This window comes from Apteryx mantelli, chromosome 2 (genome assembly GCF_036417845.1).
Source record: "Apteryx mantelli isolate bAptMan1 chromosome 2, bAptMan1.hap1, whole genome shotgun sequence".
Taxonomy (NCBI): Eukaryota; Metazoa; Chordata; class Aves; order Apterygiformes; family Apterygidae; genus Apteryx; species Apteryx mantelli.
Window position 1 is genome coordinate 109,034,501 of NC_089979.1, and position 15,975 is coordinate 109,050,475.

The window sequence follows — 15,975 nt, forward strand, 5'->3', positions numbered from 1 at the left end:
TATACAGTGGAAACATCTTTAAAAAAAACAACAAAACAAAACAAACCCTAAAACTGTCAGTGAATTACCAGATTATCATCACTGGTTTGATTTCAGGACACTCTGGAAACTCTGATATTTAGTTCTGGCATAAAGAGAAAGAGAAAAGAGGGGAAAAAAACAACAAAAACACCACACCACCACCAGAAGTACTTTCAATTGAAGAATTAGGTCCAGAGTTAAATCTTCTTTAAATAAATAAAATTGCTTTCACTTACATGTTCATAACACCACTGATGTTTGGTGACGCTGAAAATACAATCAATTACAGAACACAACTCAGAGGTTGCATGCAGGGTGTATGCACTCCACCTGTCCCATCAGTATTTTACTCAGAATTACAGTAACCATTTCTTCTTCATCCCCCTGACTGATATCCCCCAGGAATAAGAAAATGAGATGGGTGAGAAGTGATCATGACTTCTACCAGCATAATCAAATTTCAAGACAATACATCACAAAACCTCTTCAATTCCATTAAGACTCTTCAAAGTTCCTGTAGGAAAGGCTTAAATCTTAGAGATGCTCAGCTCTGCCACTAGTGCTTGTATTTCAAGCCTCACTGTTATCATAATATCTGAGCATTTTCTCATTATACCTATAGGGCATATTTACATTATGTGAAGCACTTACAACGTTGATACATGGGTTAGGAGAAAGGAACAGTACTAGGTGTAGAATCACATCAGGTACCTGTTATTCAGGCTAGATGGTGTTGGTACAGACACTAAAATTAGGATCTACACTGATACACAGATACATAATGGACATGAAACACCCCGGTGGATTGACATATGTAGGGAAACCTCACGACCTACCAAAATTAAAATCTCAGACTACAGGAGTAAAGCTAGGAGAGATGATTGGAATTCTCTAGTTGCTAAGCATTTTATGGAAAGAGGGCACATTCACTCATCTTATTAAAATTCATGGAAATTGAAAATATCCAAAAGCCCAGAGGGGGTGGGGTCAGAAAATCTATTTCACAGAAACAGGAAGCTTACTCTAAATTCACCTTCAAAGCACTTTCCCCATCTCAGACTACCTGAGAGCCTTTTGATTTCTCTCCTGCTTAGGAGATAATTATAGAACTTTTTCTCTTCCCTAATGCATACAAAAGGGGGTCATTCAACATTTCATGTAGATTATCACGGTTTGTTCTTACCTAGATATTTGTCAGAAATTATTTCTCCTTTGCTAACACTAACTCATCTAGCAAGCTTTATTTGTATTTTCTTCTGTTTCCCATATTTTGTCCTCTGGCTGTGTCGTTGGATATCATAACTGCTTTGGTATTAAATATTGCTGAACTCTGCTGCAGTTCAATTTTTTTCTTCACTTTCTCCTTTAATTTTAAATTTACTGTTGTCAGGAAACAATGACACTTGGGCACAGGGATGATGGAGGAGGCGGCACATTAATCGGAGGCCAGACACTGCCTTTCTCAGAGATTACAATTCTAATAGGTACAAACCCAAAGGGAAACTCCAAATACTTCTTAAAAGGATTTCTAAGGGCACCACAATCATCTCAGCAAGGAAGAATTTGATTTTATGAGTTTAAGTTTCCAGTACTGGATACTCACCTCCTGTAGTCTGATTTGGCCCTCACAGTTTCAAAAATGTTTTATTCTCTGTACAGAGTGACAGCATAAGGAAGATATGATGGGAAATGCTGCACTGTCCCATTTCACTATCAGGAAAGGCAGCCTCTTCCTAATACTCCTACAGAAATTCAACAATATTGCTGCACGCTCAGGCCCCCTCCCCTGCCTAGGACCTCAGAAGCTAAAGAGGGGGAATTATACCATGGGGCTAAAGCAGCTTTAAGAGTGGCATGTCCAAGTATACATGACATCTGCCATCTCAATCACAAGCAGGGAACAAGTTAAATTAGTTGTTAAGCATGGCAGACTGAAATTTGTTTATATTTTCCACTAGATTTATATATGTTTAATTTGAAATTTATTAATAGTTAAAAAGCACAGTGCTGTCAAGATTAAACAGAGGAGAGGGCATCATTTGACAACAAACAAAGCAGTTTTACGGAAGTTAGTAGTAGAGTCAAGCCCCTCAACTGGTTTTATTGCCAGTAGCTCAGCTTTATTCTTAAAAAGAAAGCTGGGATAAGGTAGCTTTATTTTAAACTTTCTAGAATGGGATAAAAATTGCAGGACATGAATAATAACAGTATTGCAGCAACCAGCTTGCCAAATACATCCCAACGATTTAGTATTTGATTTAGTATTCTGAATACGAATAGCAGATTTGTGTGGTAACTAACAACACATTTTTGCGAGTGATATCAATGGCCAATGAGAGATCAAGTTCCCCCCCCTAAATTCACCAAATAATTCATTTCTCTCTTTATTATTAAGAATATTCTTTCAGGAAGGTTTCAGTATTTTGATATTAAGAGACAATGAAGACTTCCTGCAAAGTCCTCAGAAACATAGGCCACTTCAGAAACAGTCGCAGCTGCCACTAAATCAATCAAATCATGTACTGCTTAAAGATTTTCCCATTAAGGTATTAAGAACAAATTTTTTTCATCAGCCAAACTGTGCTTCTTTGTATAGTGTTCACTCAACCAGCTGCATAGCCCTCTTCCCTACTCCCCTGAGAGAAATCCTGCAGGATATCAACTGTAGTTCTTGAAGAGGTCTGTCTACGTCTAAGACAATACAAACACTAAGGGCTATAAATATTTTTATACATATTAAGTAGCCTTGAAAGTGAGACTTTTTATATTCACCCAGTTTAAGCATGAGTTTTTGTTTCCACAGATTTTTCCTCTTCATTCTTTCTTCCCCTTCTTTATTTCCTCCCTCTTTCAGAAACCTGTCTAGCACATGGATGAGGCTTTTCCAATAAATCAATAATCCAATAAAAAAATGACTGCTGTAGTACTCCGCATATTGAGTTTGTTATACAGATAAAATCATTCACCTTATGCTCTATATTTGAAGTTCATTTTAATAGTTTTTACAAGACCTCAATAAAAAGAACACCTGACAAAAACATGACTCTAAAATAGCATGATGTTAAGTCTTCTTGCCTGCTTTTCCAGCACTTTTCTGATGAGGCATAATAGCCAATCAATTTACTGTGGTTTCAGGAAGAACAATGGTGTTTTTTGCAGGACTACAATGAGAATAAGGAGGTTAAGTAATACCTTCCATTCTGCTGATGAAAAAAGATAGTTAACTGTTTACAGTAATCAGCAAATGGTTGTTGATGAAATCAATGAAATTAGCAGCTTGTCCATGAAAAGCATGAAAGACAAAACCAAATCAGATTTTCTCTAAAATTATTATAACATAAAAATCCCTGTAGCATCAGTATATAAAGCAATGCATACATTTTAAGACTGTTCCCCAGCATCCACACTGAGAAAAAGAAATTTCTTTTGGAAACATTATGTTTAAAAGAAGAATTTTCAAAACTATTTTTTGACATGTCTCACATTTACTCCACGCAGTCAAAGGGAAGAGGTGGAGAAAGAAAAAACAAAGCAAGAGAGAACTCTTTGTAGAATACCAGCAGCCAAAAAAATAATGCCATTGCGCAAGTTTTGACAATTGCCATCTGCTGAAATGGGCTTGGCTGACCCAGGGACAGGACTCCCAACAGCAGTTGCAATTTGAGTTGTTGCGTTTTGAGTTGTGCTCTGTTTCTTCCTCATAAACACAACACTGAAGAGTTGAAAGAGATGTATAATTTCTAAAAACATAGTCAATCAACTGAAAGGAACACCTCGTTACAGCACGCGCTCCCATTTTGCACCAGTGACTTACCCAGATATTTCCATCCTGGTGGTACGGCTTCCAGTTCCTCCCTGTATCACTGTACAGCATCCGATACTGGGTGACCCAGTCAGAACTGCTGTATCTGCCTTGCGTTGCGATAGCACTGATCTGCTTCCTGCTCCCAAAGTCCACCTGGAGCCATTGGTAGTGGTCGCTGTCAGAGGGAGACCAACCTCCTGCACCTGCAGAGTTGGAACAGAGGAGAGATTTCGGCCTCAGGCCCTTGCTTTGAAGTGAACGCGGTGCAAAGGTGCTGACTGCTGGAAGGCAGCCCAGCTGAGAGGAGTTTAATACCAAAACAATTTGAACACATACAAGAGAAATAGGATTGTACATAAAAAAAAAAGGCATCTTTAGGACAGGCTTCAAATGCATTAACACTGTTGCCTTAATCATTTCATGATATAATTATGATGATTTAATGGGCTGCCCTGCTAACAAATCAATGTCTTTATAATGCCTTAATTAGAGTTTATTACTTTATGCCAAATTATAATTGTTCAAGGGTTGACCAGTTTGCCATGAAATCCTTTGTCAGAGTCTCTTGGCACAAATCAATAACAATCTTTGGATTTCATATGCCTTTTCAACAGCATTTCACATTAAAGAGATAATATAGATTAAAAGAGAGGAAATAATAGCAAGCCCTCTACTTTCCTATGTTTCAGTAGAGTGCACAGCCTGAAAAAAGATTTCCTGGAAGGACTGAAAAAGGAGCAGGTTTTGTAAGATGGGCTCCAGTTTTGATCTGCTGTGTGTACAAATTATCACAGAGTATATTGACAGGTGCCTCACAGAAATGTCATCGCTCTTTACGGGAACAGGAATTAACTTGATAGTAATACTATTAACAATATGCTCAGTCACTCAACTACATCGAACTGTTCTTAATAAACAAAGACAATAATGCATAGATAAATGTACTGTTAATTAATGAAATTTCTTATTTTACTGAAATAAAAAAACATTTAGGAGAAAACTGTAGCTGGGTACCAAACGAGATTATAAAAATTCTAAGAGGGTTATTATAACAATGTATGCATCATTATGATGTATTTACCATAATGATTTATATTAGGAAAAGATGAAATTTCAAAAAATTCCCTCAGGACTGAAAAAATTGGAGAACCACTCTTTTTATATTAATGTAGGACATGAAGATGCAGGAAATGAAAACTTCACGAACACTTAACATGATTACAAGACTTCTTTGCTTTTCTTCTAAGTTGGATCCAAATAGCTGGTCAAGCACGCTGTGAATTTATGAAGGCTATGTGGTCCAGTTTTCATTGCTTTCTATTTTGGTCATAGACTTAAACTGATGTCACAAACCTAGCGTGATTTCCAAGCAATAAACTCTTTGCTATACTGTGTCTTATATACTCCCATTAGGCAGCAGCATTGCTTCAGTCTTAGGAAATTCTAAAACTCATTCATCTGCTACAGGTGATAAAATCTGCAGGTGATAAGAAATTTAAATGTTGTGATATCAATGGGATCATTTTATGTCATGGGTGTTGCCTTTCATTGGAAATAATGTGTAGCATTCATCTTATGACATCTATTTTGGTAAAATTTTTAAAATTTACAATAGGTGTATTGCCCCTGCACTATAGGTAATTATATCCAGCAATGTTAGGAGAGTTACTTAAGAGTATGGAGTAACATTTAAAACTCTTGCTAAAAGCATTCACAGGGAAAAGTGTTCCCACACACTCACAAATTCAAACTTAACCATTTTTGCAAAGAATGGCACTGGTTCATTTAAAAATAGAAAATACAGAAAATAGCTCCTTATGTCTACTGTGCATGGAGACTGGAGAATTTATGCCCACATGCTTGTGGCACCAGTAGAGAAGCCCCTTTTTCTGCTCATCCTAAAAGTCCCTTCCAATTGGCCTATCTTAGACTGAAGGCACAGAAATGATGAGGAGGTGCCCCTATATCAAAGCCGCTTCTGTAAAAGAGCCCCTTTCATAGGTCCAGCAAAAGTAAGGCCCAATAACTTCAGCATTCAAAAGTTATTATGAATTACAAAACTGACTACCTCCATCAATTGGATGATGATTCCTTCAGCAATGCAATTGCTCAAAAAGGATATCCCTTAAAACTGTAACATAGCTAAAATATCTCTTATCTTTCATACACTTTTTATACGTGCAGATTTTGTTACGCACATTTATAATAAAAAACATAGCTATAATTAAACTGTAATAACATATGTTTCTTCTTTCAGTACATTTATGGTACTGATGCCAGAATTTGGCCTTCGCTAACTGACAAACATACTCATGCTTGTAAATTGCAGCTAGGTTTTGGAAAGCATTCCATTGAAAAGTTTGCAAAAACAGGAACTAAGATTAAATTTTCCCCTTTTTTCTAATCTGAGAAGAGATGGTAAACATTTTTCATACCACACCTGACAAAAGGTGGAGGTGTGTGACACAGTCATCACACCTAAGATATCAAATGGAAGCATGGGTGCAAGACAGATTCCCTTATAAGTAATTATATTAATTTCTAATAAGTGAGAAACATGACTTTTAGTCAATGTTGCAAAGAGGAGCAAAAGATATTATCCCGTTTGTTTCTTGCCCTAATTCTGTATCTCAGTTTCACATTTGCCTTCCTGCTTTTCCAAATAATAAATAAATATATAGAAGTTGTCTCAGCAGAAAAGCGAAGAGGAAGACAGAAGAATGAAGGATGAATGCATTCAATTATAGCTAAATGTGCTTAGTAGATCAACATGTGAAGGGAATGGTGATCAGCCTGAAAGGGAGGGCAGATGTCAGACGTTCACCAGAAGCACACTGTGGGAATTGATGGAAAGTTTCCTCTTACTGTTTGATTCATCAAGCTGTGTAATTTGGGGGAGCTGATTACTTTGTTCATTTGGTTTGTGAAATGTGTAACCTTTATTGATTCAAGGATTAACAAAGATCCTGCTTCTTTTATCAGGTACACACTCTGAAATAAGTCATAAGAAAGTTGGATTAAATAAAAATTTCACCCCTGTGAGATCCTTGCAGAAGTCCTGAATTCAAAGGATTTTAAGCACGTTTATGTCCCCATTCAGCAACCCATCAAAACCATGTGATTCATGCTAAGCAGGTACCAAAATCTCACACCCTTAGAAATGTGCACATACATACAGCTCAGCATATTGTTAAATATTTTGCTGAAGATTTCTTCACTGGAATGACCTCATATTGGAAAGGCAATAGAAGAGTTACTGACAAACCAAGATATTTAACGTATTCTCCCTTCCTAAAGGGGTGGCAAAGTTGGAAATCAAAATTGATTTTCTCTATATGGCAATATGTTAAAAATACACCTACTTTTTTGGCCTGTGTATTATGGCAGAATAATGAATTACTTTAAGGAATAAGCAAAATAACCCACATTTTAGTACTTTGCAGCAAGCACTGCTTTCTACTGAGGTTGCAATGGTAAATTAAACTTGCTGAATAAATGCCATTCAGTGTTATTCTTCACACCTCGGTGGAAATTATTTATAATGGTTACTAGTTATATTCTTCATTTTATGATATGCATTCTTTGCATTTTTTATTGTGGAAGAAAAAAGACACCAAATGCATGTTTTAAAATATGCTACTCAGTTACAGTGCATGTACTTCCTTTAATGCAAAAGGCCACAAAATACATCCCATGCTATGAAATCAATCCAAGTTACAAATGATTAGAAAGATATCAGAACTGCAAAGAAATTAAAAGACAGTAGACATAGGCATATAATGTAGTTTACTTTCGTTTAAGAGGTAATGAGCATATACGGGTTTTTTTGGTAGCAAAACTGCCATAAGTAAAATTGCAGACAGTATCTCCTTCCTACTTTTATTTTTATTCTATTCTAGAACTGCATGTGATTAAATGCATTCACCCACTCTGTGGCTAAAATAATTAGCTCGGTGACATTAAGAGAGTCACTGAATACTTTCACTTACACTGTACTCTATACCACAAATAGGGTAACTGATTTCAAATTGAGAAAGAATGACTAAATGGATCCTTTGACAATAAATATAAGAGAACTATAAGAACTGTGAGTTCAACAACAGTAAAGTCAACATCAAACATAGTGGCCCTTATATATTTGCACATCCAAGAAACTTTCCTATCAGGAAAAACTTAAGAATCTGAAGTAGCAAAATTGGCCAGAGCATGCCGGTGATGAACACAGGCAGCTATGAAAGATTTTGTTAAGCCTTACTTTCAAAACAAGCTGCAGGAAGTCATTTGATTTGCTCCTACTACAGACTGACCAAGCAATGTGCAACAAGATGAGTCTTTTATTGAAAAAGAATACTGAAGTTATACAGAAGATGTGTAAAACTATATTCGGAATGCTAAGGACTTAAAACTTGAATCTTTTCATGGTTTTCCCCAAAGTGGAGAAAATTGCTAAAAAAAATTGTTAAAAGACAATTTTAACATCATTACAACAAGACTTGAAGTTCCCAGATTTAAATTTTTTAATTATGGAAACATAAATGGTTTTCATGTTTTTACTCATTTAATTAATTATGCATTTCAACTTCCTATTCAAAGTTGAGTGAGCTACCTCCCATTTATTGCACACTAAGGAAGTCTACATGATGCGCTGGCCTTACCTTCTCACAATTCCCCCATGATAAATTTCAGTAATATCAAAATTGGGATAGTCTTACAGATCCTAGATTTTCTTCTGAACTATCATATGCTACTGAGTCTCCAGATCTATGAGACACAGTGATGATTTTTGAAACCCTCACTCTGATCCATTTTGGTTAGAAATTTTCTTTCCTGGGATGTTTTGGCACTTTCATCTTCATTCACAGTTGAAACAAGAAAAATCGATTCTTGTTTTAGTCACACTTGTTCAATCATTCCCTACTTCAAATCACAATACAAAATACCAGTATTGCAATAAGTCTAGTTTTCTACTCTTTTTCAAATCAGCAATAAAAGGTTTCAATGACATGAATGAAAAAAGGAACAGACCCTTACTCAGAAATTACACCAGAAAACAAACAATGAAGAACTACACATAAAAGACTTAGGATATGTGGTAGTCCTAAATCAAGGGTTTACTTATCTGTAATCTCAGAAAACTTCTATAGCTTTTCAGTAAGGAAGCCAAGGACAAACCTTTTTAAATAATTATGTATAAATAACTAGGAACAGTCTTAGAGTTGAATCCTGCTTATTTGTATGAGAAAAACACAAAGCAATTTTTCAATGAGAAATAACACTTTCTAGGTCACTGCAGCAGCCTAAAATCAATCTTGTTTGATATCTTTCTATTTTCCAAGACATTGCTTGTCATGCCTCTACATAAAAAATAAACCAAGACAAAGAGGAAAATTTTGAAATTCCAAGATCATTCATTGACTGCACTTCAGAGAAAATACAGGCAGTCATTTGCTACATTTTTGTACCCTAGAAAGCTTTAATATTAAAGACCCAAACTTCTGAACTGCATAAATCTACCTGCATTGCTGGTGTACATTATATTTAAGTAGGATTTTGGAAACATGCACATCAGTGGTCGTTTCCATTTTTGACTTGTCTTTTCCTGTTTATCCATTTTATCTTTTTAGATACTGGTGTGTATAAAGATGAAAAAACAATTTTTACACATTTAACTCTATACACAGCAAATAGCATCTCAGCAGTGAGTGGGCCTAGTCACACTGAGAAAAGTTATGTACACATCCAAGTCTTGGATGATTAAACATCTTATATTTCATGCTGCTTGCAGCAAGATTTCTTTTACCCTGTATTAGGTAGACCCCTCTACCTAAGAGGCCAGTCCTTACATAGGGCTCCACTGCTAATGGAAACAATCATTTCTTGATACTGGCACAGATAAACATTTATAATTTCCTTACCATAAAAAACATGCACTGTTATATTTATTGTATCCATCTGCTCTCCTAGGTAAATTTGGATTTTTAATTGAATCCCTAGCTTAAGGGTAGGGACTTGCTTTGCATATTTGAAAAGCTCTTCTTTCCAGCAGGCGACAAAAGTGATGCAATTACAGACAAAGCCATGGATGAAGCTGATGGTGGTCAAATTATGAACATTTTGCTCCAGAAGAAGCCAAGGTTGATACTGAGAAGGCAGCAAATACTGAGACAATAGCAGCATGATTATAGTCACGCTCTATTTTAAATTACCTACGTTTATCTTGTAAAAGTTAAAGAAAAAGAAAGCAGAGGACAGAAATGACAACCAGACTTCTTCCTCTCCAGAAGTCATTATTAGAAGCATACCCAAAATTAGGCCACAATTTACTATAAGTATCAAATTAGATCCAAACTTTGGCCTAACTCATCATGAGTTGCAACAGCAGCTTTCCAGAGGTGCAGCAAGAGCTGGGCTCAAGTAAGCCTTAAAGCTCCAAGTTCCCTATAAAATACATCTCATGAATTTCATTTTGCAGGGCCAACAGAAGATGGGACAGATCCAATATTTATTCCCCAAATTAGTCTTCCATTGAAGCAACTGAAAGTTGTAAGTCTACAGAGACATCAGTTTTAGCATCGGCCTTGACTTCTGAAAGGCTGAAGCAGCACGCCAGCCTATCCCAAGTCCATAAATAGTCAGTAGGAATGTTTCTACTGATTTCTACTGGCACCTATCAGTGTCTTCCCTTGGTGTGGCTTACACTCTCTGATAAGGTATACTTTTCATTTTCTTAAACTTTTTATATATATATATATATATATATATATATATATATATATATATACATACACACACACACACACATTTTTTTTTCCTCCAAAGCTTTCGTTTCAGGGCAGGGTGGAGGGAGGAGAGAAAAAAGAAAGGATAAGCCCTTTGTTACTCTAGCAAATATTTTTAGACATTAGTAGACTAATTTAAAAGACTTCCCATCCACCAAGGAAAAAAAAAAGTAGGTAATGGGAAAAAAATCCTAAATTATATTTCTTAAAATTGATTCATTTTGATTTAAAAAACTGAAAGTTTAGAGTGGAAATAACTCAAGGGATAACAGTAGTTATTTGGATACAGCCCACTCAGATTTTTTTTTTAAAAGAACATTAAAATCACTGTATTATTTTTTGAAATCCCAACAGATCTTTCTTACAGTAAATGCAATTAAAATAAATCCCTTGATAGTGTCTGCTTCTTAATACCCACTGCTCCCCAATATATCTTAACTGAGCACAAATCCTGTATGAGGGAACAAGTGATCAACCTGCCCTAAGGAACAGTAGTCATATCTAACTAAAAATATTGCAAAAAGAGATCTCATAGTTGTCATTCACAGTTGTTGAACTCAAAACAGGGGAAAAAATCCTAAGCCTGAGGAGTCTCATATCCCGAATCTGCTGTTGGGGAACAAACACTTAGCAGCTTTGGTTATTTTAATGAACACATCACTTTAAACTATGCCTTTCCCATCTGTTCTGCTTTCTAATTACATATGCAAAAAGCAGCTCATTCACAACTGCATCCTAATGAAATCTTAAACAAAACTTGGAAGAGACTTAAATATTCTGTGCACATCATCTGTATTCAAGGCATCAAGCAGCTTTTTCTCCATGAGGTGTTTTCTTGTTTTCCAGACAGAAAGTTGAGGCGAGGCAAGTCAACAGATCACTGCACCCTGGCATGCAAATCACTTGCATACAAAATAACGACAGTGGCATACAAGACACGAGGAAGAAAGTACAGACATCACCCTTTCCTCACATCGCCTTTTCAAGCGCCGGGGCACAAATCTTTCATTTCACGCTTATGCATTGCAGTACTGAGGGCTGCCTAACACCTCCGGTCATAACCCTTGCAAGACATTGCTATCTATTAGACACAGCATTGACACAGAGCAATCAAGCTCCGATTAGCAGATTCTTATACAAGATTTTAGTGAGGGTCAGATCATCAGCTGGTGAATAGTGAAGTCCATTGACTTTGATGGAACCACATTTACTTTGGAATACAGATGCAAACCTCAGCATCTTCTGCTCATTACTACGGCCCACATTGGGTAGTTACTCATAACGGTTATGATCTCTCCTGAATAGCGACAACAGTCACAGACAAATTTATTAAGGTGTTTCTTCACCCGATCCATACTAATTCCAGCTGGCATTAGATGCCTAAACACTTCAGTCACCTAAGCGGTCCTGTTCCCATTAGTGCAGTCCACAAAGTGATGGAAGGCAAAGTCAAATTTCTGTAAGTTAAATCATGATATTCTGACCCCTCTTGATAATCTTTTTTTTCCCCTCAAATGACTGTACATCTACCATGATTAAATGCCTTAATTCAGTCTTAGACATCTCACTCTGTGACAAGCAATAAAAAAACCACCAAACCTGAGCCTCAATGTCTGGCAGAGACCTGCTGAGTGAGATGCTGTAGTGAATAGAGTTTCTCCCACTGAGTTTTTGGTGTATATCAGTATTCCAGCAATACGCAAACAATACTGTCTTGAAATGCTCACTGTTAACAATAACAAAGAAGAAAAGCTACACAATTGCTTCATTACGCTCATTACCTTTTCACTATTTGATTTTTGTTACTCCAAGTGTCTTGGTTTCTGGTTTCCCCAGTCAGCTATTTTCATATCAGCGACTTCTCCCTTGCAATGCTCTGCTCATTATGTTCAGTGCTCTGAAAGAGCCCAGTAAGTACAGAAGAAAATGACCTGGCCTAGCTCCTGCTGTTAAATACAGCAGTTTTGAAGTCCAGTTCCCCTAATGATTGCCAATGAAGAATCAACTTTGCCTGCTACCAATATTCATAACACTCACTTGGGCTCAGCCCCTGGACCACTACAGAACCCAAGTGATGTTCACTTCTCTTCTCTCTTTTTCACTTTATACATTTCTATCAGTTTTATTTTACTTTTTTTCTTATTCTTCTTTTAGGGTCTGCAAAAAAAGAATACTCAAGAGCATGCTCAGGTTGAATATTTCCCCTCAATTCTCCTATCGAGTTTAAATCAACTTTTCTTCTGTATAAACATGTTTTCCTTCTGCTCAGGATTTCAGACTTGAATCCCAATCTTATAGGTATTTCACAGAACCTGTTTTCAACCCAAATCACGATGATTTCTCAAAATTCAGAATTGTTAACAAAGCTGAAATATTTTTTCTGACTACCTTATTCCCTCCTTCTCAAGCAGCAGAGTGCTAAAATCACAAGGACAGGTTTTGATAGTTTCCCACAGGAAATGTAAGTGAAGCCAATAAATTCTCATAAAGTGCTTTTGCTTTTCTGAAACACATCTGACTGGGGGTGGGGGAGAGTCATCTTTACTGAAAATTTCTGAATACTTAAAAAAAACACCATCTGCATCTTTTCTGGATACAAATTCACTAGAAAATTAACAGCTAGAGGGAGCTATACTATTTTCTTATTTGTGCCATCATTGCGCTGCCACTGGTGCAGCTATATAGATAGCAATGCTGCAGAACAGAACTGAGTTTTTTCCTTACCTGCACCATTGATTAGTTAATAGTTCCAAATATTTTTTTGAGAGATGTAACTTGCTAGTAATATTACAGGTATTCTGATATTTTCAGTGTCATACAAGTTACCGATATTGTTTAATTTGCCTTAGTAGATGTGCTTCCTGCACCCGTTTTTCCTCCAATAGGCAGGAGCACAGTATTGTGAATTGAGATGACGTGAAGTCAAGTATACAGCTGATTTTTGCAAGTTTTTCTGCCTTTAGCAAAGCTCATAGAATAACTTCTGCACAGATGCCTATCTTTTCACCATTAGGAAAATACATTATACTCTTAAAAAAATTACTCCCTACTATATCCATTTTGACGATTAAAGCTCATATTATGGTTTCTATTTTGCCAATAGCAAAATATTTATTGATACTATATGTAGATTTGCAACAAAATGGGTGGAACAATTTTATTCTTTATTTTAACTTACAAAATAATATGTTCATTTTAAGATAGGACTATACCATGGCAGAATGTGATGTTTTAGGGCAATGATTTGCCTGAAGTCTATGGGAAACTTCTAATAAATACTGACTATTCCCTCAGGAGTTTATATTCCTTAGGGACAAAACATAGCACTATATACAAAATCATTATGATCACATGAGAATGTACACGGGGAAAAAGCCTGCAGAAAAAGTTAAAAGGCGTAACACCAATAAAAATAACAGTACTCTTATCAATAACATCAAATGTTAACTAATCTGATACATCTTAAAGCTAACCAGAGAATGAAACTCTACTAGGATTTTGATTAAACACGAGCTAATGAGAACACAAAGTTCATGCAGCACAGAGTTTCAAAGTTTAAATTATAATAAATTAAAACAAACAATAACAAAAAAAACCACTCCACCCCTTGTTCTCTAAATTTCAGCCTCCAGGAGGGAGGAGTATTCAGAAATGCTATCTTTAGTCTGTAAAGTTTAGTCTTCTAGGATAGGATTTAAAGCAGGATTTAACTTCAGGTGCCCTAAATCATTCACACTTCTCCCTTCATCTCCACTGGCCTTTTAGGACCCTCAAGATGGCCCCCCAGGCAAAATTAATCTTTGTGCACAATTTCCACGCTCTCTCTTTAAACTGTTCAGACTACAGACTGAAACACTGGTTGACTTGTTTCAAAGGCATTTTTTCCTACACTGTCAGTTCAGACTGCTGAATATAATCCTGCTGAGAAAAACAAGATGATTTCCCATTTGCCTATCCAGACTAACCCAATGTACATACCTTCTCTCCAAACAAACAAAAAACCCCACAAAAAACAAAGCAAACAAAAAAACTGCCTCCACCTTACGGAGGTTACAGAGCAGTAGTTGATAGATAAAGAGCCATAGCTACAAAGGGAATACTCAAAAATTCATATGTGCAGTAAGATTCGCTTGCTATGACTACACTGTATAGCCATCTTCAATAAACTTGTTTGCAATAAACTCAGAGTTAATAATAATACTCCCTCCCCCACAACAGCTTCTAAAGCACAAACCTCTTTTGTAAAAATCACTATTTCTATAAAAACTGAATCCTATGATTATTGCACTATAAAAAGATCTTCAACAGGCAAAAACACATGGCTTAAAAGTGGAAAGTGTGATATACTAATTATACGTGTTACAGTCAAGATATTGCTTTAAATACAGGATTTTGGAAAGAATGAAGGAGGAAAAATATCTGCTGTTAATCCCAAATCTTAAGGAATCTTATGCCAAAGTTTTAGCCTCTGATTTGGCAATACTAAGTCAGCCTCATAAAAGCTGCAAGAGAAGGCAAACAGGCCATGAGCAATCAGGGAGGATTTGCGGGATATCAGCCAAGTCTTTGCAGCGATGCCATGGAGCCAACAGCCCAAGCCCTGCATTGCAAGGACAGAAGGACAGTTAGAGACCATGCTCAAAGGAGCAGTGGATGGCAACTCAAGATGGAGGAAGCTGGAGACTCACCACTTTTGGCAACACAGCTAAGATTCCTTCTCCACTTCTTGTCCTACAGTTATGGGCACAGTGCCCTGGAAACAGGGGAGTAATGTGATCTCCTCTCAGAAGAGGTGTCACAGCCTGTTAAGCCTCAGCCAAGTGTCCACACGAGGAAAAAAAGTAGGATAGAGTTACTGAAGACCCCCTCTTGTGGGGGACAGAAACAACCATTCACCAGCAGGACTTGACATCTTGGGAAATTTGCTGCTTACCTGGCATTCAGAACCAGGATGTTGCAGAGAAACCGCTGAGGCTTGTCCAGCCCAGGTTGCTCATCCATGTGGGCACCAAGGATACTGTTGGTGGGGACTGTGAGCACAGCAAGAGCGACTAACAGGTATGAGGGGCAGGGGGGCACAGGGACCCAGCTGTTTTTTTCCTCATTTTTACTAAGGAAGGGAAAAGGCTTGTGGAGGAGCAGATGAATCCTGCAGGTCAACACATGGTTGCACAGCTGGTGCTGTAGACAGGATCCACATGACAAAGGGCAGCAAGAGCACCTTTGCCAATAGACCAGGCAATCTCAGGATCCTGACCTTCACTATTTTGTGGTCACTCCAGACAAAGCTGTCACCAATTATCAGATCCCCCAGCCAATTCCTCCTTGTTAATGAAGAGCAGATCCAGCTGTGCATCGGCCCTGGTTGGC

General features: G+C 37.0%; 1 protein-coding gene across 1 annotated transcript in view; it reads right to left on the minus strand.

Annotated features, from left to right (window-relative positions):
• CNTNAP2 (contactin associated protein 2) overlaps positions 1-15,975 on the minus strand; it is a 1,164,397-nt gene that overhangs the window by 775,414 nt on the left and 373,008 nt on the right. The window contains exon 3 of the mRNA XM_013955738.2: positions 3,836-4,029. Within this exon, the coding sequence (XP_013811192.2) occupies positions 3,836-4,029 (194 nt within the window). The remainder of the gene's footprint in view (positions 1-3,835; positions 4,030-15,975) is intronic.